Below are 26,349 nucleotides of genomic sequence, written 5' to 3' on the forward strand. Positions count from 1 at the left end.
TTACACCTGTTTAAGGGGCTTGTTTTTTGGCTGTACGGCTTCATCTCATCCTTTTTGTTAGTCATAATCGAAAGCGCGCCAGCCTCCGTTTTCTGTGTTTGTTTTAACCCTTTGCAGTCCATTTATTAAGTGCGCAACAGGCACGTCAGGTTTTCACACGCGCAGTTAATTTTAGACGCGCTGTTTAAAATATTTTTTTTCACAGTCAAACGGGTTTAAATGGCCCTGCGTATCAACAAAGCACTCGCTAGGCATCTCCAGCCCCACCCACCCTTTCGTTTGCTATAGCATTTACCTATGTAAGAAATAATAATAATAATAATAATAATAATAATAATAATAATAATAATAATAATAGTCGTACATACCGATCGATCATCTCCGGATCACTCGTTTTATCACCAAACTCCTCAATAATGCGATCCAAGTCATTATTTTATTACAATAACATCTGAAAAAAGCTCTACAAATGTCCATGATAGTCTCTGTGCGCTGACGCACTCAGCCAGCTTGTTTACTATGAACGCCCCGTTATCTGATACCTGATACCATGTATGACTATTCATGAGATACGCCTTTTTTTTTTTTTTTTTTTTTTTTTTCGACTTGTCTCGGCTCCTGTCGCTCCCACTCGGCAATTGAATGGTTTTCTCGGCTTTTTCCGGAGAAAAAACGACTAAACACGCGTTTATTGCGTTGCTATAATGATGTCGGACCCAGTCCGACAAAGGACCTGTGAGGAATAATTGCAATGTCGGACCCAGAACGACAATAGACCGCAAATTAATGTTGCTGTGTTGTTTTTTGCTATGGATGATTGATCTGATTGCCCCCGCTAATGCTTTATTGTGCTCACACGAGGTTGTTGCCTCTTCATGGTTTTAATATCACCGGGTGTGTTTTAATTTCTTTTTATTGTTGGGTGTTCGCTGCACACGAGTTCTGAAGGAGTGACGTCGCTGTTTATTATATTGTTGTTCTTGTTCCCTGCAGCATTGATTGTTGGCCAATCTCCTGTATCTATCATTTTGGGATCCATGGTGGTTGCATTACATTAGTCACTTAAACTGTAATTTCTGATTAGAATTCACTGTGTTGTTTATGTATTTGTGTGGAGTTTATTGTTTTAATTAATATAGTTTTCTGTTTTAACAAGATATAAACTGAAAACACACAATGTGTGGGGTTTGTCAGTGTGTGCCTCGTAATCACGTGACCCACGATTTAAGACTACAGGGGGTGCGTTCACGAGAGGCAGACTTTGCTAAGTCTGCGCAGATTCTGCGCAGATTCTGAAAATTCATTGGCTACTTGCTCCGATTCTGTGCGGATTCTGCGCAGAATGACGGAAGTCTGCGTGTCGTGAACGCACCCGAACTCTCTCCACACGCAACACACAGCGTTCTTACGCCTGCCGTCACTCCTGCACACGTGAGGGGAATACATGCAGGCTAGAGTGTCTCACACGTGTAGGGCTGTGTGTTGAAATGAACCTGGAAACAAATTCAAATCCATGCGTTTCCAGCAGATGTGTCCGTCCTCGCCTCTTGCTTTGCTCGACTACCTCTAAGAGAAATGTGTTGGGCTTGTATCTTCACCTCAGTGTTGCTATTGTGTTTAAATTGACATATTGTTTTCGGCCCTTGCATTAAATGTCGGTTCATCTGTGAGACTGAGAAATAATTCTCACACAATATTATGGCTGTAGACCAAGAGCAAGTTCATAATACTGTTCTGTGACAATGTGAAGCACTTCCAGTGTATTTTTTTTTTTATTTTTATTTTTTATTGCATTTATATAGCGATTTTTGTACAAGCGTTTCACAAAGCACTGTACAGTACAGAGCACAAAAAAATAAAAAAACAATACATTTCTATAGCATGACACACATACAGACCATAATAATACAAAAGCTGCAGTTTTTATGAAAGTGTGTTTTTGCTCTTGACAATACTCGACCGTCCCCTCGCTAGATTGCTCTGATACTGTGTGTGTGTGTGTCTGTGTGTGTCTGTGTGTGTGTGTGTCTGTGTGTGTGTGTCTGTGTGTGTGTGTGTGTGTGTGTGTCTGTGTGTGTGTGTCTGTGTGTGTGTGTGTGTGTGTGTGTCTGTGTGTGTGTCTGTGTGTGTGAGTGTGTGTGTGTGTGTGTGTGTCTGTGTGTGTGAGTGTGTGTGTGTGTGTGTGTGTGTGTGTCTGTGTGTGTGTCTGTGTGTGTGAGTGTGTCTGTGTGTGTGAGTGTGTGTGTGTGTCTGTGTGTGTGTCTGTGTGTGTGTGTGTGTGTGTGTCTGTGTGTGTGTGAGTGTGTGTGTGTGTGTGTGTGTGTGTGTCTGTGTGTGTGTCTGTGTGTCTGTGTGTGTGTGTGTGTGTGTCTGTGTGTGTGTGTGTGTGTGTCTGTGAGTGTGTGTGTGTGTGTGTGTGTGTCTGTGTGTGTGTCTGTGTGTGTGTGTGTGTGTGTCTGTCAGTGCGTGTGTGTGTGTGTGTGTGTGTGTGTGTCTGTGTGTGTGTGTGTGTCTGTGTGTGTGTCTGTGTGTGTCTGTGAGTGTGTGTGTGTGTGTGTGTGTCTGTGTGTGTGTCTGTGTGTGTGTGTGTGTGTGTCTGTCAGTGCGTGTGTGTGTGTGTGTGTGTGCGTGTCTGTGCGTGTGTGTGCGTGTGTGTGTGTCTGTGTGTGTGTGTCTGTGTGTGTGTCTGTGTGTGTGTGTGTGTGTGTGTGTGTGTGTGTCTGTGTGTGTGTGTGTGTCTGTGTGTGTGTGTGTGTGTGTGTGTGTCTGTGTGTGTGTGTGTGTGTGTGTGTGTCTGTGTGTGTGTGTGTGTCTGTGTGTGTGTGTGTGTGTGTGTCTGTGTGTGTGTGTGTGTGTGTGTGTCTGTGTGTGTGTGTCTGTGTGTGTGTGCGTGCGTGCGTGCGTGCGTGTGTGTTCTTGTCTCTCGCCTGTCCGGTGAGGATGAAGATGTGGTTTCAGTGTTTAATGCTCATCCCCTCACTGTGTGTGTCTGTGTGTTCTTGCCTTTTGACAGGTCTGTGAGGATGAGAAGGTCTCCACAGTCTGGAGTCTGGTCTCTGACAGGCTCAACATACCTGTCAATCAACAGGGACTCCTCTACAAAGGCAAGGCGCTGGCAGGTAGGCTGAACAACACAGCACAGCACAGCACAGCACAGATCACCCCTCATCTCGCCCCTCACCTCACCCCTCCTCTCACTCCTCGCCTCACCCCGGGTCAGTGTGGCACAGCCTGCCTGCTCTTCTGAACAAACACTTCAGCCCTGCAGACGCAGTGAGAGTCTGGAGCAGCTACACAAGGTAACCTGAACACAATAAACACACACACTGCTATACACACAGACACACACACACACACACACACACAGTGAGAGTCTGGAGCAGCTACACAAGGTAACCTGAACACAATAAACACACACACTGCTACACACACACACACTGCTACAATGCACACCGGATTTAAAAGTATGTTCTGTATTACAGTGCCACATGTCGTCTCTTTTGGCAAGTGATATTTTCAAAATAATATTGAATGGCAATAAAGAGTGCTGACTGTATTTGAACCCGGAGTAACTGTTTGTTAAGGTAGTTAGTAACACTTGTGATTGTATTTAATGATTCTTTATATCCGTGATTGTCTTGATTTCAATGCAGTTAATTAACACAGAAGTTGTTCTTCCCTGCAACTATTGTAAGGATTAATGCTGCCTCTTTCAACTTGGGGTGCATGCTATGTATTTTTTGGGGGACACTTGTGGGACAGGTAAAGTTGTATATAATGTCCAACTAGGCTGAAAGGATTTATAGATTGCTTAATTTTTTTTTTATTTTAGGTGATGAAGTGACACTTTGAATATGGGGCCTGATGAGAGAAGTATCCTTTTCATGTGGTTTTGGTTTTGCCGTTGTGAGCAGGTATGGGAGACAGCACCGTGTCTGCATGTGAAATAACAAAGTCATCGCAGTGGAGGGACTCTCTGAAGGCTGCTGTTTGTGGATTTGTCTTGTAATGTGAGTGATCTACTGTACTGTGATGCCACTGTCTGTACGCACGCTGCACTGCAGGGGAGACACCGCTGGCATTCACAGGGCATGCTTGTTCATTTAAAGCACGCTGCACTGCAGGGGAGACACCAACCTTCTGGACAAAGCCAAAACAGATAGAGGAGTGACCAAAGTGATCCTATCATTCGGAATCAACAACAAGGACCAGAAAGTCAAAGAGACAGCTATCAAAAACCTACAAAGGATGTACAGGTCAGCAAAGACAACCTTCCCAACTGCAGAAATCAAAGTGCCACTGGTGAACTTCTCACGAGCACTAGACATGCAGGCCCAACGAAACTTGGAAGAACTAAACGGATTCATCTCAGCCAACCTACCACACATACCGCTATTACCAACTGAGAAATTTCAAGCTGGCGGAGACAACATCCACTGGACAACCAACACAGCCAAAGATATGCTCCAGCACTGGTGCCAGCATTTAAACTAGGAGACCCCACAAGCCCAAATATCTCCAGGGAGGGGGCATCCAACATAGTCAATCTATGTAAATACTTCACACCAACAGAGAGTCAAAACAGCCTTTTGAGCAAAGGCCTCTCCTTCATACCCACACCGCAAACTGAAGCAAAACAGAAGCAGACACTGCGAGCAGAAACACAAGACTACCATAGGAGGCTAAAAATCGCAACCTTCTTTGAAGAGGAAGGAGACTCAAATCACATACCCTTCCTACCCAAATCCAACTGGGAACCAAATAACAACCAAGTTCCACAGGAAATCACAGAGATTATTCTTGAAGATCTAAAAACAATACACAGCCTGAACCCAGGTAACTACAGAACAGAAGACAACCTAACAGCACCAGAAAGGATTGCACTTAAGGAATTACAAAAACATACCGACATCATTTTCAAACCAGCAGACAAGGGAAGTTCAATAGTAATAATGGATAGAGAAGACTACATCTTTGAAGCCAACAGACAACTAAATAATCAAGAACACTACAGGAAATTAGACGCACCAATTTATCTTGATTCTGCTCAGGAAATTAACACAATAATACAAACACTAACAGACCACAAAATAATTAGTAGAAAACAGGCACACTATCTCAAGGGGGCAGACACACCCAGAGCACGCATTTTTTACATGCTACCAAAAATACACAAATCACCAGACACATGGACTATCCCACACACCATACCACCAGGCAGACCGATAGTATCGGATTGCAACAGTGAATCATATAGAATTGCAGAATACATAGACCACTTTTTAAACCCCCTATCCACCAAACACACTAGCTACCTTAAAGACACATATGACTTCATAGACAAAATTAAAACACTCAAACTACCAGAAACAGCTTTTCTCTTCACAATAGATATAGACAGCTTGTACACAAACATAGAGACCAACGCAGGCATTGCAGCTATCAGGAAATGTCTAAATCTAAATCCGGATCCAACCAGACCAGACGAGGAACTGATCAAACTCCTGGAAATCAGCTTAAGGAAAAACGACTTTGAATTCGACAACCAATTCTACCTCCAAACCAAAGGAACAGCGATGGGGAAACGCTTTGCTCCATCATATGCTAACATCTACATGGCCGATTGGGAAGAAACAATCCTCCCCAGATGCCCACACAGACCAACTCACTATTTCAGGTACCTAGATGACATTTGGGGCACTTGGACACATAGCATGGAGGAATTTACACATTTCATCTCGTTACTTAACACACACCACCAGTCCATCAAGGTAAAATACACCACACATAACAGCAAAGTAAACTTTTTAGACACCACCACTTACAAAGGACCACATTTTTCACAAACACACCAACTAGACACAAAAGTATATTTTAAAGAAACTGACACACACCCTCTACTACACAAAACCAGCTATCACCCTAAACACACGTTTAGAGGTTTAATAAAATCACAACTACTCAGATTCCACAGAATTTGCACACAACATACTGACTTCCAGGCAGCTACCAAAGTTTTATTCACAGCACTCAGACAAAGGGGGTACTCCCGTTCCTTCCTCAGAGGAATAAGGAAAACCTTCTTAGAACAAAAGCCTAGAGACAACAAAAAGATTATTCCACTCATAACTACCTACTCACATTTTAGTGTGGCAGCTAATTCACAGATAAAACAAAACCTAACCAACAAATTACAAGACACCAACCTTCTTACAGGACACAAGATCATCTCAGCCTACAGAAAAAACAAAAACTTGACCAACTATTTAGTGTCCAGTAAACTGCCTTCACTTAATCGCAAACCAACAAAAGCATCACGACACTTCAAGCAACTTTCCTCCCTCCGGAGCCAATCCACAGGCATCACATACAACATTCCACAAACCTTTACACAAAACAGCAGGAACTGCATCTACGCAATACAATGCGATACATGCAAAATCATTTACATTGGAGAAACAGGCAACACTATCCGAGTAAGACTAACACAACACATCTATAATATCAAACACAAAAAAGAATCACAAACACCTCTAGTAGCACACTTTCTACAACACAACTTGGAATCTCTGAAAATTACAGGGCTGGAGAGGAACCAGAACTGGACAATCGGAGAAAGGAAATGGAGAGAAAAAGACTGGATCAACAAACTACAAACAACTTTCCCGCTAGGCCTGAACATTAGAAAATCCACGATAGACCTACACTAGAAAAGGAGCTCCAAAACAACAAAAAAAACAAAGAAAGAAATCCAAAAAGAGCCAGATGGCCAGTGCATCTTTCTTTCCCTGAAAAACCAACCAAGTGTGGAGTTCTCAGGGAAACAAAGTTCCTACCTAACCCTAACCCTAACCCTAACCCTAACCCTAACCCTAACCCTAACCCTAACCCTAACCCTAACCCTAACCCTAACCCTAACCCTAACCCTAACCCTAACCCTAACCCTAACCCTAACCCTAACCCTAACCCTAACCCTAACCCTAACCCTAACCCTAACCCTAGGTAAGCTGCTCGCTGAAGCAGAACAAGCGCATGGGAGTACCGATACAGGCCAGGGGTTTATGAAGCGGGCCTGCTCTGAAGTTACATTTTGTACATTCTTACGTTCATGTCAGTTTCCAATATTATTGTTTCTGTAGCTTACCTTAACCTTCATGAGACAAGTCATTCTAACCACAGTGGAGATCACGTGGGGTCCCAAGTATCATGTGTGCATAGATTCAGCGATAACAAAAAACAGCCTATTTTATTCTTACATGCTGAACACTCGCTGTTTCTGGATGCTGTTAGATGCTGCATGCACTCTCAGAAGTTCAATGTGGGGTATTGTGCGGTGTATTTTAGTTATCTATATCCAAATCTAGACGTGTAAAATACTTTCTAACACTTTGATTAAATATTTCTGTTATAAAATACAAGTGTATTGTGTTTGTGTCCCTCACTTTAATTCAGACAAAATTAATTGTGTTTAAAAGACTTGCTGATGTGCTGGAGTTCAGTTAGTTGTCTGATAAATTAACAGTGACTCAACAAGCAAAAAAAAGAGTACATTTATTTTCCATCCATCCAAGCTGTACATTTGTAAATGAGAAATGCCATTAAAGTTTTACTGACTGGCAGTTGAAGAGAGTGCAATTCAAATAAAGTATTATATCATCAGCCCTTCCCAATGGTCAACAAAGCGACCACAGTTACAAGCCATTAGCTCTCATACGATTTGTAACATAGCGTGAAGTGTGAGCAATATAATAATAATTAAAATACCAAAATTGCGTATAGCAGTAAGTCATATTATTGCATTGTCCACATTTTGTACCATAAAAAAATGTACAAGTATAAAATATACAGTTTTCTGTTTTTACAATTTGTTCAAATGCATCAGAAAAAATAAGTCACTGAGTGACCCTCCATAGCTCCCTTTTGGTAACAAAAATAAAAAAAAAACTTCCTGTGATTGTCACCAACACATTACCTGTGTAAGGTGTTCAGTGCCTATTTAGCCATATATTGGAACTGCATTTATTTATTGAGTTTGTTAAACAGGGTACTCACAGTTATCATTATATATATATATATATATATATATATATATATATATATATATATATATATATATATATATATATATATATATATATATATATATATATATATACACACACACACACACACACAATGTTTAATACTTGCACACATTATTTGTCTAAAATACAGTATCTCCATCAGGTACACAATATTGTGATTGACATACACATTGCCTGTACACTGTATCACTGCCTCAGTATGCGTGTGTAAAAATATACAAGAGAGGTCCTGCAGTCCTTTAATCGAAACACCACTTGGCACTATCAGGGAAGATTTGACTATCAGGAGTTGAGAGCGAGTTCTAGTATTTCGCTAGAGGTTCTTTAGTGATTGGTTTGAAGACAGGCTACCCCCAGGGTGTTGCTACATGGTGGCAACAGTAACTGTTAAGATGCTTTCAGGACTGTGGATTTGCTTTCTGTTATTCAGATGTGACTGGTCTGATACCCTATAGTGGTAAAGCCACTGCTTTTTAAACAGTAGTAGCAATTAGCTGCCAACACTGAGGAGGTTATTTCTGAGAACAGTTTCCTTTGGGCTGCCATCAAGATAAGAGACCGAATGGGAAGCCTCTTGGTTCTCCACTGGGGATGTTTCTGTTGTGTAATAAAAGATCTGTGCCACTGCAGTGCAGTTTGATCCTATTGTGCAGTGCTGGATTGAACAACTTTACTGCTTTTCAGGTAAAGAAAGATAACCAAGCATCTTGTTGCTCATGAAGGCAGAAGAAAGAGTTAACATTACCCTGGTTACTATAGAGACTGAAAGCTGGACTGCGGCAGATAAAAAAAACACATGTGTCACTTCCAGAGAATTCCGATAAAAGATCTCTTTAATTAGCCAGGAGGTGCAGCATGCAGGACTGCCAGCTCATCCAATCACCTTCAGTGATGAAGCCCCTTCTCCTTCTCTTGGCCACTCCCCTCCACAGGAGTGTCTGCACAGCCCTGCATTTCCTCACAGTCTGTTAGGAGCCAGGCTCCCTCGCCCCACTCCAGGCCTCTGCCAGCCCCAGGTACTCGGGGTTCTCTGCTGTGGGGGTGCTGAAGCTGTTTACCTGTGCAGGTGTGAGCCCCACTCTGGGCCTTCCTGCTGGGTCCATGTCCCAATAGTAAGGGTTATCAAAGGCAGGGGAGGTGCTGCCGGGGGGCCCCCGGGGGCTCAGGTACTCGGGGTTCTCCACTGCGCCACCGAACCCGTTGGGCAGGCACTTGCCTCCCTCTCTCGAGGAGCTCTGTCGGGGCACAGGGCACGGCCGCTCCAGGGTCCAACTGTCCTGCCGTCGCTGAGCCAGACTGCCGGAACATGGGCTCTGATCCGCCTGGTTCATATACTCTAACAAAGACAAACAAACAGCAAGTAATGAGAGACACAGATAGACACACAGACACAGATAGAGATAGATAGACTCAGATACCCACAAACACAGACACAGATAGAGATACACACAGGCACAGACACAGATAGAGATAGATAGACTCAGATACCCACAAACACAGACACAGATAGAGATACACACAGGCACAGACACAGATAGAGATACACACAGACATAGCTAGAGACACACAAAAGACACAGACACAGAGATACACACACACAGATACGCATAGACACAGAGACACAAATTGACATACAGCAGACTCACCAGGCCGGGACAGTGTGGAGGCAGGGGTGATGTAGCCGTCGATCTCCAGGTCTCCCTCAGTGTCCTGCCCCAGGCTCAGTGTAGGGTCCTCACAGTACCGTTGTGCTATGCTGTTCTCTCTGCAAGGGGCATTGTGGGGCAGTGGCCCTGCTGCCCCGTCTCCCTCCACAAACACAGAGTCTGAATACCCTTCCGCAGAGCGCTGGGAGACACTGCGGGCCAGAGATGGGTACTGACTCCACCCACCTGCTGACACCGAGGGGTACTGGCCACGCCCACCACGAGGGAGTGTGGGGTACTGGCTCCGCCCCAGAGTGGTGACTGAGGAGTACAGGCTTCTCCCCCCTGAAGTCCCCTCCCCCTCCAGCATGTGCTCAGTGCTCTGTGGAACAGGAAAGTCACCATAAGAGCTCTCACAAGTCCCTCTTATATTTACCACACAGCATTAACTAAATCAACTTCTAAACTGAGCTGAAGATTCTTCATTCAGATTTCGCAATGTCCTAATCAGTAACCCATTAGAAGCGATTGTGTCTCTATGTTCTAGATCATTAATCCATTACAGGCGATCATGTCTCTCTGTGTTCTAGATCATTAACCCATTAGAGGCGATCGTGTCTCTCTGTGTTCTAGATCACTCACCCCGTTGGACGGGACCCTGGTTCTCCCGTTGGTGGACGGTTCTGTTCCGGTTCCAAAGAAGCCCGGCTGGGGGACAAGGTACTCCTCAGCGTCCAGGAGCTCCTTTATGTTCTCCTCCTCCTCTAGTAACGTGCGGAAAAACTGACTGTCGACTGGACTGGCCAGATTCATCTGCTCATCATTCTGAGAGAGAGAGGGGGGGGGGGGGGAGAGAGAGAGAGAGAATCAGACAGATACTGAGAATAAAATATAAAGAAGTCGAGGGTCTAGGCACGGACAAGCGCTGCTGTAATTCTCAATGCAATTTAACTGCTTCCAGCTCTCTGCAACTCATGCTCAATACCCCCCTCCCCCCCGCTTAACCCCCAACACCCCCCAGTCCCCTTTCCCCTACCTGGATGACCACGTATCGGGGCGGGTCTCGCGCCATGCCAGTGAACTCCGTCACCAGCTCTCGGAACTTGGGCCGGCTCTCCGGGTCGATCATCCAGCCTGAAAATACAAGAGATGTACCTGGAATTCAACTGAGACTTACCCTAAACACTGCAGTGTGGACAGAGCAAGTCAGTTAAACATGCAGTCGGGAGTGATATTGAGGCGTCACTCACACTTCACCATGATCATGTAGACGTCGATGGTGCAGATCAGGGGCTGGGGGAGCCGCTCCCCCCCCTCTAGGAGTTCCGGGATCTCGCGAGCTGGGATCAGGTCATACGGCTTTGCTCCGAAAGTCATTAGCTCCCAAACGGTGACTCCTGGAGAAGCAGACCTTTGGAATATTACTTTCCTCACTACAGGAGTTTGTATTTCCCAAAATGTAAATTCTAACACATAGGTAAGTAAGTAGTATCGAAACACTCGTCAAAACAGCTTGTCAGTACAGAGTCAATGCTGCTCTAGTCAGTACACTGGACAGTAAATACCGTAACTCCAGACATCACTCTGGTGTGTAAACTTCCTGTGTAGAATCGACTCCAGAGCCATCCACTTTATTGGGACCTGCAGACAAAGAGGCAGGTATCAGTTGGCTGACCAACAACACTTTCGATCATCACTGGCCAATCTCATTGCTTACAGGCTGCCTTGAACTGTGAAAATAAAACTGGGTTTAAGCACCAGATAGGACTAAGTATAAATGGTCTCCCTATGTGGAGCCATACCTTTCTTGATTATTGTTCACTAAGGATCGATCAATTGGAACGTGGCTCAGTACCTTCCCTCCGTCAGCGTGGTATTCCGTCTCATCGATATCCAGCAGTCGTGCGAGGCCAAAATCAGTGATTTTTACGTGGTTGGGGTTTTTCACAAGCACATTGCGGGCTGCCAGGTCCCGGTGCACCAATCGCACTTCCTCCAGGTAACTCATGCCCTGGAAACACAAAGGCTGACTGTGATTCCCGAGCCCCGATTCTTACAAACGCTTCACATATCATTATTGTACAAGGAGGAGTCCCCTCATTCCCAAGCAACAGCAAACAGGGGACTCTAACAGTTAGAATTGGGAGCACTCTAATTGTTGTAGGGAATACAGTTCTGTTGGCTGATTGGGGTGTTTATACATTAGTAAGTACTTGGATGTGATCACTGTTCTCTCTCACAACCCCCCTCTACTCAATGTGTGCTGATGGGATTGTGTATATGGTTGTGTGTGTTTGTTTATGCGGTTCATACCTTGGCGATCTGCACACACCAGTTGAGCAAGTACTGGGAGCCAATGTGGTCCTTGTTTTCTCTTACATAGTCCAGAAGGCAGCCATAGGGCATGAGCTGAGTCACCAGCTGCACTGTGGAGGTGAGGCAGATCCCCAGCAAGCGGCACACATAGGGACTGGCAACCCCCGCCATCACATATGCTTCCTAGTGAACAGAGAGAGGGGTTACCACCTCACAAACCCTAAGCCTCACCCCCTAACCCTAACCTTAACCCCCTCACTCTGTTACTCACATCCAGGATCTCCTTGTTGGCTTTGGGCGATGTGTTTTCCCGCAACACCTTGATGGCCACAGGGATCTTCACATGCTCTCCATCCGGAGCCCAGATTCCCTGCAGAGTGGAGGAGAGTAAAGGAAGACATGACAAATCCAGATGTTCTCGGGTAACGGAATTATACTGCACAGCCGCATACACCACAGCTACACTGACTGCAGGTCTCACCTTGTACACGGTCCCGAATGCTCCCGATCCCAACACTCTGACCTTCTTCAGCTCCGTCTCCTTCAGGATCCTCATCTGGGCTTGGTTCGGCAGGGCGCCACTGGGGGTCAAGGGCTCCACCAGCTGAAGAGAGATGATATCGGGTCAGAACCACTCTCAGGAGACCAGATATCAATACTCGCCGCCCCCGTCTCCCTGTCCCCCAGTCCCCCTATCCTATGTACCTCATGCTCCTGCAGTAACCTCCTCATAGTCTCCTTCCTCTTCAGGTGTTTGCGTCTCCTCAGGTAGGTCACTAGCAGGGTCAACAGGATCAGGAACAGCATGACCCCGCCCACTGCGGCAGCGATGGAGGTGCCTGGGCTGGAGAGGAGGAGAAGGTGTTAAAGGTATGAAAACTACAGTCTGATTGGAGAAGGTATGAAAACTGGAATCTGATTGGTGGAGAAGGTGTCTATGTGGTTTTACCCTGGTTTCTGGTTGATAGGGCAGCCCTTCTCATCCAGTGTGGAGCATCTGTAAGGAAACAAGAAAAGCATAATTCTATGAACATAGTCTGTACGCATGTATGTGCATGTGCATGTGTGCATGTGTGCATGTGTGCATGTGTGCATGTGTGTGCGGATAAATGTGCATGTATGCATGTGCGCGTGTGTGTGTGTGACTCACGTATGAGTGCAGTTGCTCTCGCAGGTCTGGCACACGTTGTTCTCATTGGGATATTTCCAGATGGTGACGAAGTCCTCCCCCTTCACCCCACTGGGGCACCTCTCCACACAGGACAGCATGTCCTTGAAGTGACGGCACTCTACACACTGATGAGCACCCTGCCAAGAGAGGGGTCAGAGGTCAGGCACGACACACAATGCACCCCCCACCCTGTGAGGCCGCTCCCCCAGGCTGCAGTCTTACCGGGCCGGTGCAGGTGAAGCTGTTGTTCTGCGGCAGACACTCTGAGTGGCAGGAAACACAGCGTGAGCCATCAACATGCTCCCGGCTATCCCTGCAGAGAACAAAAGCAATCCCTCGTTACAAAGGCAAGCAGCAGCGCAGCCATCCCTGTGAGTGAGGCCAGGGACCAGGGGCAGGGTCAGAAAACAAGGCTGGACTACAGTCAGAGGCAGTGTGTGGATCTTCTCTTACTGACAGGGGCAGTGTGTGGATCTTCTCTTACCGACAGGGGCAGTGTTTTGGTATTGTCTCCTCTTACCCCTCATGGATGTTACATGACTTGACACACTCAAGTCCACGTAGGAAACCATCACAGGAAACACACTGGCTGGGTCCTGGCCCCCAACAGCTCCCATTGGTGCAAAGGTGGTGACACTCCCTGCCCTCTGCCACTGTGGAGACAGGAACAATCCAAAATCAACCAGATCCACATGCAGGTGAACCAATCAGTGATAAGTGGCATGCTGCAGGAGGAGCTTCCTTCTAGGAAAGCTGACAGCACAGGTAGTGATGTAGAGGAAGTTGTCATACCGCAGAGCTCAGCTGCTTTGTTGGCACTCTGGATGACCTCTGGCTGCCGGTTCTTGAAGATGGTCTCCCAGAGGATTGTGGGAGTGTAGCAGAGCCTAGGGTTCTGGTGGATCAGAACCAGACCCCCACTGATCTCCTTCAGCGAGCGAAGACCCAGCGCCTCAATGTCCAGGTTCTGAACTCCAAGAGCAAACACACCCCTGGAGAGAGAGGGAGAGAGTGAGTGAGAGAGAGGAAGAGATAGAGAGAGGGAGAGGAAGGGGGAACAGCAAGAGAGAGAGACAGAGGGTCATAGTTAGAGTGAGAGAGAGGGAGGGAGGGTAGCAAGAGGAGGGATGAAGAGAGAGATCAAAATGAATACAGAGAGCATCAATCAGGTTTAATATGACTTCACCTGTACAGCATGCGTCCGCGAATCACAGCAAGGTTCGCAAAGACACTCAGATCAGTCCAGTTATCAGGCCAGGCTTCGATGTAAAGGAACCCTGAAAGTGAATCAGACAGTGTGGAGACAGGACCTCTCAGTAACACAGTGTGGAGACAGTGTGGTGACAGTGTGGTGACAGGACCTCTCAGTAACAGAATACACTGCATACCTGTGATCTCTGTGAGGCTCTTGAACACATTCAGTTTTCTCGGATCCAGGGCAGATGTGTTTGTTGCTAGATCACTGAATGCAAAAAAAAGAAACATTAACAAATATGGCATTTTATTATTTTTCTCAGTAAGTATGAGGGCAGTGCTTTTCTGACACTGCTTGGAAGTCTCACCCCTGGAAAGTCTCTGGCAGGAAGGCCAGGTCCCCGAAGATCTTGGAGCAGCCGACAAAGCGCTCGATGTTGGAGGAGTTGACAGCAAGGACCCCTCTGAGGGAATTCATCCCAAGACCATCACAGACTGAGGAGCAGGACATGAGTCAGAAAGGGAATACACTTCATACACAATCACACTCTCAGTGCAATCACACACAAAGGGTGCTCACCTTTAGGACACGGGCCGTTGCATTTTTCACACTTCTGCTCCCCGTTCACTATCACCTCCTGAGTGTCAGGCGGGCACACCAGAGTGCACGAGCCCACAGTCGTGGCAAGGTAATTATCTGGAGCGAGTGAGAGGAGAGAGAGAAAGTGAGAAGAGAGATTGAGAGGAGGAAATGACAGTGGGGGAAAGAGTGAGAGATTACGAAAGCAGAAATAAGAACAGAAGGGAGAGGAAGAGACACTGAGTAAACACACAATGAGAGCAGAGACAGGAAGTGATGCGTGGCGGGCTCACATGGGCACTCGGTGACGCAGGTGGCTCCGAAGCTGTACTTCCTGTACTTGTTGGGATCTGATTGGTAGGTGACAGGGTTGTAGACGGTCAAGGGAGGGCAGTTTTCCTTGCAGGTGCCGCTGTCATTGAAGTGTCGGCATGCCTGAGACAGAAGCAGAGTGGGGCTCAGACACAATTACAGAAGCACAATGTGGGGACAATCAGAAACAACTACTGAGATCAGGACTGTGCAGCTGTACTGTGAAATCGGATAGTCCGTAACTTTGCGATTCACTTTTCTAATCAAGAATATGTTTCATTGAAGATACATCTCTATGACGTCTATAAGTAGGGCAAGCAGTGTATGTATGCAGGGTTGTTTCTGACAGTGTGTGTATGCAGGGTTGCCTCTGACAGTGTGTGTATGCAGGGTTGCCTCTGACAGTGTGTGTATGCAGGGTTGTTTCTGACAGTGTGTGTATGCAGGGTTGCCTCTGACAGTGTGTGTATGCAGGGTTGTTTCTGACAGTGTGTGTATGCAGGGTTGCCTCTGACAGTGTATGTATGCAGGGTTGTTTCTGACAGTGTGTGTATGCAGGGTTGCCTCTGACAGTGTGTGTATGCAGGGTTGCCTCTGACAGTGTGTGTCTCTTCGTTGGCACTCTAACAGAGAGATTCTCTCGATGCTCGTCTGTCTTACCAGGCAGTCAGTGTCCTTGGGTCCGGTGCAGCCGGCGGCACATTGCTGGTGGCAGCAGTCACTGGAAAGGGATCCCTTACAGCGCTGGCAGCCCGAGGCACACTGGTGAGTCACTGCAGAGGAAGGACAGGCACTGGCATTGATACAGCAGCGCTCACTGTAAAGCATTAATACCTGCACAATTCAGCTAAAATAAAACACACATTTAACACACAGAGAATAAGACCAGCAGACACAGACATAAAGACAGCGAGACATGCAGCTATACGTTCACACAGACACAGAGACACACAGAGACGAACAGACAGTCACACACACAGACATATACAACCACACACACAGAGACGGACAGACAGTAACACACACAGACACAGTCAGCCACACACACGCACAGAGACGAATAGACACAGACAGACAGTCACACACACAAACACACACAGACAGACACAGAGAGAGACAGAGACAGACAGACAGAGACACACACAGGACAGACCATCAGTGGGACTCACATGTCTGACAGTGCTGCTCCCCAGCCCCCCAGCAGGACTGATTACAGGCTGCAGAGCATGGTGCACCTTAGAGAGAGAGGGTTAGGGTTAGGGTTATGGGCTACACCACAGTGAAGAGTCTGCTGTACGCAGGTCACTTAGTCAGCCTAACCCCCACACAGGAAGGCCTGCAGCACAGCCTGACACTGCTGGAGACATACTGCACAACATGGGCCCTGGAGGTTAATCTGAATAAAACAAAAATTGTGATTATTCCAAAAAAAGCCAAAAAATAACCAAGAAAAAATTAAATTCTCATTAAATAACAAAGAAATAGACCACAGCCTCTCGTACAACTACCTAGGACTCACATTAAGTGCATTATGAAGCTTTAAACTAGCAATCAAAACACTAAAAGAGAAAGCTCTCAGAGCGTACTACACAATTAAAAAACAAATGGCCACATTTAACTGAAACTGTTTAACAACATCATACAACCAATTCTGCTCTATGGGAGTGAAGTCTGGGGCCCAACTCCGAGTACAGAGAACACACAGTGAGACAAGACTCCCACAGAAACCACCCACCTGCTCTTCTGTAAAGAGCTCCTGCACTGACACAGAGAAGCCCCCAAACAACGTACTAGGGAGAGCACCTCTGCTGATCCCCATCCAGAAAAGAATCACCCAGGTCTGGCTCCACCTGAGAAACAGCAGCTCAAACTCTGTCCACTTCCATGCCCTTGAATCCTCTGTGAGCAGTCCAGCTAAACCCTCGCTACAGTCCTACATCACATCCCTGTCCACACACACCAGCATCAACATCCACAATAGCCCTGACACTGAGCCCAGCAGCCAGAGGGCACTAAGAAAGGCTGTAGGATCTGCCCTGATAGAGAAATACACCCTCTACTGGAGAGAGCGGATTAAAAGCCAAAATAAACTCCACCTCTACAGAGCTCCCTCAACAGAGAATACACCCTGAATACCCCCAATATCTAAACCTTGTCAAAAAGAAACAATGCCACCACATGTTAACAACATATAGGATTAGTGACCACAAGCTAGCCATTGAAACAAGCAGGTATATAGCACAGTGGAAACCTTCATCCTCCACTGTGAAAGATACAGAGAGCTGAGAGAGAGATTACTGCCTCAGACTGGCAGATAATATAGAGGGTTTCCTACTCAAGAGCCAGGAAAATAAACTGCAGGTTCTTCTGGGAGAAAAAAAGAGAAGGAGCATTAATAGCTGCAGAATGTGTAGTATCCTGTCATAGAGCCAGAGTTCCACCGTAAAATGTACTCAATATAACCATATTGTATCTGTTCTAAAAGTATGTTTGTGTTGTAGACTTGGCAATACGTGTTCTGTTTGTCATCCAATTAAGCATTTTGAACTTGAGAGAGAGACAGAGTGAGTGAGAGAGAGAGAGAGAGAAGGAGAGAGAGACAGAGAGAGAGAGAGAGAGAGGGAGAGGGAGTGCATTCCAACCTAATATTCCCCTTCCTTCCATTCCCCTCCCTCTTCCCCACTCACAGGCTGATGTGCGTGATGCTGTATCAATGGTCACGTTGTATTTGTTGCCCTGATCCAGAATGTCTTTCCATTTAACAGTCTCCGGATAGCACAGCTGAGAATTCCCAGATATATTCACTGCTCCTAACAGGATTTCTGTAGAATAGGAAAAACAAAAAATAATTCTACACTATAATACATTGTCTCCCTTTCTCACTGGTTATCAGTCTCCTCTCCTCCCCTCCCCTCTCCTCTCCCCTCCCCTCCCCTCCCCCATTCCTCCCCCTTCTCCTCCCCCATTCCTCCCCTCTCCCCTCCCCCCATTCCTCCCCCTTCCCCTCTTTTCACCTCCCTCCCCTCTCTCATCCCCTAACCCCTCTCTCCTCTCCCCTCCTCCCCAGCTCACCGGTCAGGTTACTCATGCGGAGCTCCCTCAGCCTGCTGTTCTTCAGCACCGCCAGGGCGAAGGTGTCCTGGTAGAGCTGAGTGCCGCGGATGATGCGGAGATTCTCCAGAGGAATGAAATCAACGGCCGTCTCAGCGATGAGAACGTAGCCCTGCACCTCCGTGATACCCTAGACAGAGAGACGGAGGAGGGGAGAGGGGCGAGATAGAGGGATGAAGAGAGATAGATCCGTGGTGCTCTGTAGGGGTTCCTGGAAGGAGAGCAGGCTTACAACAGCAGCTCTCACTCAGACCACAGCGTACGAATCTGAAGCCAGGTCCAGCGCAGGGTACGGCACTGCTCCCCTCACAGAGACACTGCCCCAAAATCACTGCTCCCCTCACAGAGACACTGTCCCCCAAATCACTGCTCCCCTCACAGAGACACTGTCCCCCAAATCCAAACCCAAAGCCCACCACACCTTGAGGAAGTCCAGGTCAAGCGCCCCCTGCAGATGAGTGATCTCCAGGTTTCCCTGCACCACCTGGCAGCCAGTGTAGAGCTTCTTCAGAGTCTCGTACTGATTCTGCAGACTGGAGGGCAGAGCCAGCTTCATAAGAGTGCCAGTGCACACTGCAGGAGAGAGGGAGAGGGAAAGGGAGAGGAAGGAAGAAAGGTGTGGTGAATGAGGAAGTCTGAGAGAAATCTGTGCACACACTGTAACACACACACAGACACAGACACACACAGAGAGACAGTAACACACAGACCCACACACTGTAACACACAGACACACAGACACAGACACAGTAACACACAGACCCACACACTGTAATACACACCCACACACTAACACACAGACACACACACACACTCAGACAGACCCAGACACAGACAGACCAACACACAGACACACACACTAACACACAGACACACACACTGTAACACACAGACTCACACAGTCACAGGCACACACACAGAGACAGACAGAAACAGACACAGACCAGACACAGACCCACACACATACAGACACAGACACACACACTAACACACACACAGACAGACAGACAGACAGACAGACAGAGACACACACACACACACACAATCTAAAGGGGAAGGGGGGTATTAATAAGCCCTTGTCAGCTTTAATATCTTCCTGATGACTTCCTGTGAGCATGTGGTTCAAACTCAAGCAGGAAAGTGATGCCGCATAACTTCCTGCCACACTTCCTGTGGTGGTGTAGGGTTATCAACAGTGTGTGTGTGGGGAGGGGGGGGGGGGGGTTGGGGGTGCAGGGTTATCCACAGTGTGTGGGGGAGGGGGCAGTATTTATATGTCTCTGTCACCCAGGACTCACTGAGACAGACTCCATTATTCATTCCTCTCTATGAAACTATCTGCCATGAAGTAAGGTACAGGTATTGAAACACACTTTGTTATAAGTTTGTTTTAATGTATGTAATGCACCTAATCTAATGACTTGCATTAACAGCAGGGGGTGAGGATCACACAACCCCCCCCCCCCCCCCCCCCCCGATCAGCAGGGGGGGGGGGGGGGGGGTCTCTAATAAAGTAATCTACTCCACAGGCTTTGTGTTAAACAGAAAGAGGCCACCTCTCTCTCTCACACACACACACACACTTCTCTCTCTTTCTCACACACACACGCTCTCTCTCTCCCTCAATTTAATGGTGCTTTATTGGCATGACTTACAATAGCAGGTGTTGCCAAAGCAATTATACAATACATACATACATGCATATATATATATATATTGCATTAAAATATATACATACATATACATAATACATATATATAACAAACTGATTTATAAAATACACTAAAACAAATAAATTAGAGGATTAAGGGGAGGGTGGAAAAAAGTGATAACATTGAACGGAAAATAGTACTGTGAATGATAAAAAATAAATAAATAAATAAATAAATAAATAAATAATAATCAAAGAAAATAAATAATGACGGTTATAGTTTCTTTTTAGGGCCCAATAACAATCAGGTTTATTTGGGGATTTTGTTTCCATGTCCCAATGGTTCAGATAGGAGTTTTTGGTTTGTTTTATTATTTGGTTTACTCTGATTGGTGGCTGATAAGCAGTGTTGACCTGAAGCTGGTTTGTGTTAGCATTAGAGGGGGTCAGCGCAGTGAGCTTCAAGGCCAGCAGACTTAGGGGACTCTTTTCAGAGCTAAGCTCTTGGGTTTGGAGGGCCTTATATTGGAGTGAGTCTGACTCACCGTTCTTTAGGTGCACCCAAAATTTGAGTGCTCTTTTCTTAATATTTATAAGTGTCGGGTAGCGGCCTAATTCTGCCCTGCATGCGTGATTTGGTGTTTTTCTTTGCACCTGTAGTATGTTTTTGTAGAGTTCAGCATGCAGGGTTTCGATTGGGTGTTTGTCCCATTTAGTGTAATCCTGTTGACTGAGTGGACCCCTCACCTCACTACCACACAGCGCAATGGGCTGGATGACGCTGTCAATTAATTTTAGCCATATTTTGACAGGTATATTAATTTTATAGAATCTTCTTATGATGGCATAAAAAGCTCTTCTGGCTTTTTCCTTTAGTGCATTTACTGCCAGGTTAAAACTCCCCGACGTGCTGATAGTCAGGCCCAGGTAAGTGTAGTTTGTGGTGTGTTCTAGGGCGGTGTTGCCTAGGGTGAAGTGGTATCTGTTTCCCTGAGATCTGGCCTTTTTTTGAAAAATCATTCTAGTGGTCTTTTAAAGGTTTATTGCCAGGGCCCAGGACTGAGAGTACTGCTCCAGCAGAGCCCGGTTCTGCTGTAGACCCTGTTCTGTGGGCAATAGCCGGACCAGGTCATCTGCATAGAGCAGAAACTTGACTTCTGTGTCGTGCAGAGTGAGGCCAGGGGCTGCAGACTGCTCCAGCATCATCGCTAACTAATTGATGTAAATATTGAACAGTGTTGGACTCAGACTACAGCCCTGTCTCACCCCACGCCCCTGAGTGAAGCATTCTGTTCTTTTGTTGCCAATTTTTACTGCACATTTGTTTTCTGTGTACATTGATTTTATTATATCATGGACTTTACACACACTCTCTCTCTCACACACACACTCCCTCTCTCTCTCTCTCATCCCTGCTCAGATCTCTCCAGATCACAATGCAGTGAAAGCGCTCTAATAAAGTCAACTCCTCTCAGGGACACATTTTCTGGATGACTGTACGTGGTATCATAGCAACAGGCCGTAGTAGGCTGAGAGCCTGCCTGGCAGATTGGAGTGTTGCCCCTCCCGCACCTCACCAGCAGCGGGATGGTGCCGGGTGGGGGGGGGGGGGTAGACAGACCCCAGTTGCCCTGCACTCCACTCTGCCCTTGACTTGGCAACTTTTACAATGCCATGGTCCCGGGGAGCTCTCTGGAATCTTTCTGAATTTGAATTCATAAACTTAATTTTGTTAAGATGCCTGAAGCACATCAGCTATTTATTTTATTCATACTATAAATGTGTCTTTGCAATAACAAAAGACTGGTTCCTGCTGTTAGCCACACCTTTAATCTCTCCTCGGCGACGTGCCGTCTCCAAAACAAACAAGCCTCCTTCTCTCTGTGCATCATTGACTATAACCCTCCTCCCTTTCGCCCTCTCTCTCTCTGTGGAATTAGCCACACACACACTGAGCCATGCAATAATATAACTGCACCACAATCTAGTGGCTGTTGTTGTTTCGGTTTAAATTAGAACCCACCCCCTCTCTCAAACTAGAGAGACAGACTTAACCTGTTAGACACGTCACACAGCACTCTTCACTACTGCCTGAAGTAATAGAGCAGGCTGACTTCTTGGAGCAAGCTATCACACCGACTCCCTGGAGAACTATCACACTGACTCCCTAGAGAACTACCGACTCCCTGGAGAACTATCACACTGACTCCCTGGAGAACTACTGACTCCCTGGAGAACTACTGACTCCCTAGAGAACTATCACACTGACTCCCTGGAGAACTACTGACTCCCTGGAGAACTACTGACTCCCTGGAGAACTATCACACTGACTCCATAGAGTACTGTCACTCTTACACCCTGCAGCACTAGAACACTGACTCCCTGGAGTACTGTCACTCTTAGACCCTGCAGCACTAGAACACTGACTCCCTGGAGTACTGTCACTCTTAGACCCTGCAGCACTAGAACACTGACTCCCTGGAGTACTGTCACTCTTAGACCCTGCAGCACTAGAACACTGACTCCCTGGAGAACTGTCACTCTTAGACCCTGCAGCACTAGAACACTGACTCCCTGGAGTACTGTCACTCTTAGACCCTGCAGCACTAGAACACTGACTCCCTGGAGAACTATCACACTGACTCCCTGGAGTACTATCACACTGACTCCATAGAGTACTGTCACTCTTAGACCCTGCAGCACTAGAACACTGACTCCCTGGAGAACTATCACTCTTACACCCTGCAGCACTAGAACACTGACTCCCTGGAGTACTGTCACTCTTAGACCCTGCAGCACTAGAACACTGACTCCCTGGAGTACTGTCACTCTTACACCCTGCAGCACTAGAACACTAACTCCCTGGAGTACTGTCACTCTTACACCCTGCAGCACTAGAACACTGACTCCCTGGAGTACTGTCACTCTTAGACCCTGCAGCACTAGAACACTGACTCCCTGGAGAACTGTCACTCTTACACCCTGCAGCACTAGAACACTGACTCCCTGGAGTACTATCACACTGACTCCCTGGAGTACTGTCACTCTTACACCCTGCAGCACTAGAACACTAACTCCCTGGAGTACTGTCACTCTTAACCTCCTACACCCTAGCACCCTAAACCATTCAATTACATTATAATTCTCCATCTGAGATGCAATGGGCAAGAATACCAAACTCCAGTCTGATTGTACGCAGATGGCAATCTAATACAGAAAGCAAGGCAGGAATGGCAGAATTATAAATGAGAAAAGGGGTCTTTATTTTCCGTGGTTATGTTTGAAGAGCACTCGGAAAACCTTCATAAAAAAACTCGCCTTCTGATTTAGATTCACTTTCCAGTCAGGCCTCCTCAACTACAATATCGCTGCGTGATTTGAAATGTTGTCTATTTCAATTCAGCTGCACAGTTCCAATATGATTTAACTACTCACCCCTCACCTCCAGTTTCCCATTGTGTTTGTTCCCAGTAGATAAGACTGTGTTTGTTCCCAGTAGATAAGATAGCAGCGATCTTTCAGCCGTTGAACCTGAATTGCTAACCTTTGAAATGTCTGTTACAAAGTGTGTGATTTTAAAAACAATAAAAGGTAAAAGGCCAGAGCCAATCAGATTCCAGTTTCATTGATGTCAGTTCCTGTGCCCTGGATATTGACTTATTTCTGTATTCATTAACTTTACTACAGAATACCTTCAACCAGCCAGTGGCACTGCAATCCTAGGGCCTCTACAGGGGTGAACCTGAAATTCTTTTAGCACATCAACTTGTGCCACTTCACTGCGCTTTTCCTAAGTTAAATGACTTGTAATGAACTCCATGCCTATATGAACCAAAGAGAAGCAACAAAGCAAGCATCTTTAAGGCTTGAAGCGTGTGTCTCTCCATTGAAGAATGTTAACAAGCTGAACGGCTATGAAGGTCGTCTCTCCGGTCTGCGAGAGAAGCTGCCGCGACCCGCAGCACACAGCAGGTTCCTGTTTCACTCCTCGCCACACTCTTTTGGAAGTTTTTAAATAAAGAAACAACACGGGCCCCCTGCCAGCAGCTCCACAGGATGGAGCAGTTCATTTACATGGCAACATGTTGCATCGTGCTACTGCTGTTGTTTACATGCCAGGGTTTGCACTGCTGCTGGTCCTAGAAATAACATTCTAGTTTGAAACATTAACAGACAAAACTAAGCAAAAACATGTTAGTGAATTACCTGGGCTAGTAGTGAAAACCCTATACCTGCATTACTGACGCAAACACCTATTTAATCAATAGCCCTAACCCTGTTGTCATATATGCCCAACCACCACTGTAAACACAGAATTACACCTGTCAGTGTCCTGTCCTTTTTATCACAATTGGAGCAGTTCTTTAAATAAATATTTAATTTAAATAATAAATAATATATGTAAACGTGTACGTGTAACATCTATCTATAAGAACATAAGAAAGTTTACAAACGAGAGGAGGCCATTCGGCCCATCTTGCTCGTTTGGTTGTTAATAGCTTATTTATCCCATCTATCTACATCTTTTTTATTTACTTTTTTTTTAAATAAAATGACTTTTATTGGCTCTATAAATGGCAGTTTTTTAAACAATAAAACCAATTGAAGTGCAAAGTTGTTTATGAGCAGCGATTTTGTTTCCTTGGAGGTTATTGCTGCTGTCACTCAAAGCTGCAGTGCAGGTTTTTAATCCAGCCTTTACTTAAAAGAGGCGATTCGATTCAAAACTAAACATTGACATTGTGATGTTTTCAGCTGTAGTGCTCGACATCGTGTGCAGCACCCCAGCGACACTTTCACTAACCTAAATAACGCCTTTCATTGTAGCCCCCGACGTGCACCGCTTTCCTAAAGTAAACTTATCTCCGTTAACAAATAAAACAAGCGCATTGTTGGGTCGGTTTTGTACGTGTGGTTCGGCGGAGCTAGTCCTTCTTTCTTTCTTTCTTTCTTTCTTTCTTTCTCGCTGGAGCCTAGCTTCTAGGCTACAGTTCGTTTCTTATCTTCTCTCCACAGTTCCTGTTCAATCTCACTCCCTCCTCTCTCCCCCTTCCTCCTTCTCTCTCTCTCTCTCTTTCTCCCTGTGCCCCTAAACTTTCAAAGTCACCCACCTTCTCTGCCGCGAGCGCCCGCAATCCCGATCACAAACGTCACAATCAGCACCAAACTTCGGTCAGACTCCATGGTGCCCGCGCCTCCTTTATTGCATGATGTTTAAAAGATTGTTTTGTGATTTTTTTTTTTTTTTGCTTCTGGTTTTTTCCAGTTCTTCTTTAAGTTTAAAATCCCAGCACTGTACTTCCTCACTACGACTCTAGCCTCCTTGTGGTTCCCAGAGGCGGGTGCGCGCAGCGCGCTCTGCGCAACGCCTGGGAGTGGCAGGGTATCCGACTGCACAGACAGACCTCGTTATTTGTCCCGCAGAGTTTAAAACTGGAGCAAACTTTTACTAGCTAGCAAACAACACAGAAGAGACGTGTTTAGATTCAGAGGGTTTACAAACAGAAAGAAACAGATAGACCTAATTTAAGACACCAGTTTAGAGCACAGACCGTGCCCTTGCACGCTGCGCCACCTCCACGTTATTATATTCACTGAACCATAAACACACCTATTAATCATATCATGTTTCATATGCGAGTCCAAAGTGAGTAGCCTATGGTACTGTATTAATACAATATTGTGCTTGCTTAATTCAATTATCACTTTTACTGTTATTAATATATGAATGCAAAACTATTCGAAAAGCAGCGAGTTTGGTTGCATAAATTGGCTAATTCGTTAACTCGAGAGGGTGGAGCACAGCGGGAGACGAATCCACGGCATTGATTGAATCGTGGAGTCTGACGCAGAGCTCGGCTCTGTGTGAAATACTGAACTGAGCCGCGACTTTCCCCGCCGAGAGGGGCTACCGCAGGACCCGAGGGTAGAAATTATCCCATAGATAGCTTTTTTTAAAAAATCTAAGCTGTAGTCTAATTTTATTGAACAGGTTTTGTAATAGCTATTTTTTACGTTCCTATTTTAAGATCTATGTGTTCTTCAATATATTTGGAATATATCATTCTTGAAATGTATTTGTTTACGACTGTAAGTCGCCCTGGATAAGGGCGTCTGCTAAGAAATAAATAATAATAAATAATAATATTTAAAATTAATACAACAAGGAGGGCCGTCTATAAGCAGTTAAAAGGGTGCATTAATAATTACAGACGCGTGTGGTATACTGAAGTCAACATTACAAGAAAGCACATATTCCTTTGCACAAACGTGGATCGTTGTAT

General features: G+C 46.0%; 1 protein-coding gene and 1 long non-coding RNA gene across 3 annotated transcripts in view; one reads left to right on the top strand and one right to left on the bottom strand.

Moving 5' to 3' along the window:
* Positions 1-4,595, top strand: part of LOC131704970 (uncharacterized) — a 7,030-nt gene extending 2,435 nt beyond the window's left edge. Inside the window, exons 2-3 of one of the 2 annotated variants that reach the window (XR_009310084.1) lie at positions 3,014-3,299; positions 3,833-4,595. This is a non-coding gene — a long non-coding RNA (uncharacterized LOC131704970). The remainder of the gene's footprint in view (positions 1-3,013; positions 3,300-3,832) is intronic. The other variant, XR_009310083.1, reaches the window with a different exon arrangement.
* Positions 4,596-7,534: 2,939 nt separating this feature from the next.
* On the bottom strand, positions 7,535-25,695 carry LOC117433463 (receptor tyrosine-protein kinase erbB-2-like). Its single transcript, XM_034919402.2, has 27 exons — positions 25,177-25,695; positions 18,836-18,987; positions 18,376-18,544; positions 17,991-18,125; positions 16,473-16,538; positions 15,964-16,076; positions 15,285-15,426; positions 14,992-15,108; positions 14,780-14,906; positions 14,606-14,679; positions 14,404-14,494; positions 14,010-14,209; positions 13,738-13,870; positions 13,440-13,530; positions 13,197-13,354; positions 12,996-13,043; positions 12,752-12,890; positions 12,528-12,650; positions 12,318-12,416; positions 12,044-12,229; positions 11,586-11,741; positions 11,296-11,371; positions 10,981-11,127; positions 10,767-10,864; positions 10,373-10,555; positions 9,731-10,112; positions 7,535-9,420 (listed from the first exon to the last, which is right to left on the bottom strand). Exons 1-27 carry the CDS (start codon positions 25,247-25,249, stop codon positions 9,053-9,055), a joined length of 3,846 nt encoding a protein of 1,281 aa, XP_034775293.1. The 5' UTR covers positions 25,250-25,695; the 3' UTR covers positions 7,535-9,052.
* Between the last annotated feature and the right edge of the window lie 654 nt (positions 25,696-26,349).

This window comes from Acipenser ruthenus, chromosome 33 (assembly GCF_902713425.1).
Source record: "Acipenser ruthenus chromosome 33, fAciRut3.2 maternal haplotype, whole genome shotgun sequence".
NCBI classification, from domain to species: Eukaryota; Metazoa; Chordata; class Actinopteri; order Acipenseriformes; family Acipenseridae; genus Acipenser; species Acipenser ruthenus.

Excerpts from the sequence above, each read along its gene's own strand:
- LOC117433463 (XM_034919402.2), bottom strand. The coding sequence starts at position 25,249 with ATGGAGTCTGACCGAAGTTTGGTGCTGATTGTGACGTTTGTGATCGGG. Across the intron at positions 15,109-15,284 it reads CTGCGTCACCGAGTGCCCAT|ATAATTACCTTGCCACGACT; the intron begins GTGAGCCCGCCA and ends CACTCGCTCCAG. Across the intron at positions 14,907-14,991 it reads CAACGGCCCGTGTCCTAAAG|TCTGTGATGGTCTTGGGATG; the intron begins GTGAGCACCCTT and ends CCTGCTCCTCAG.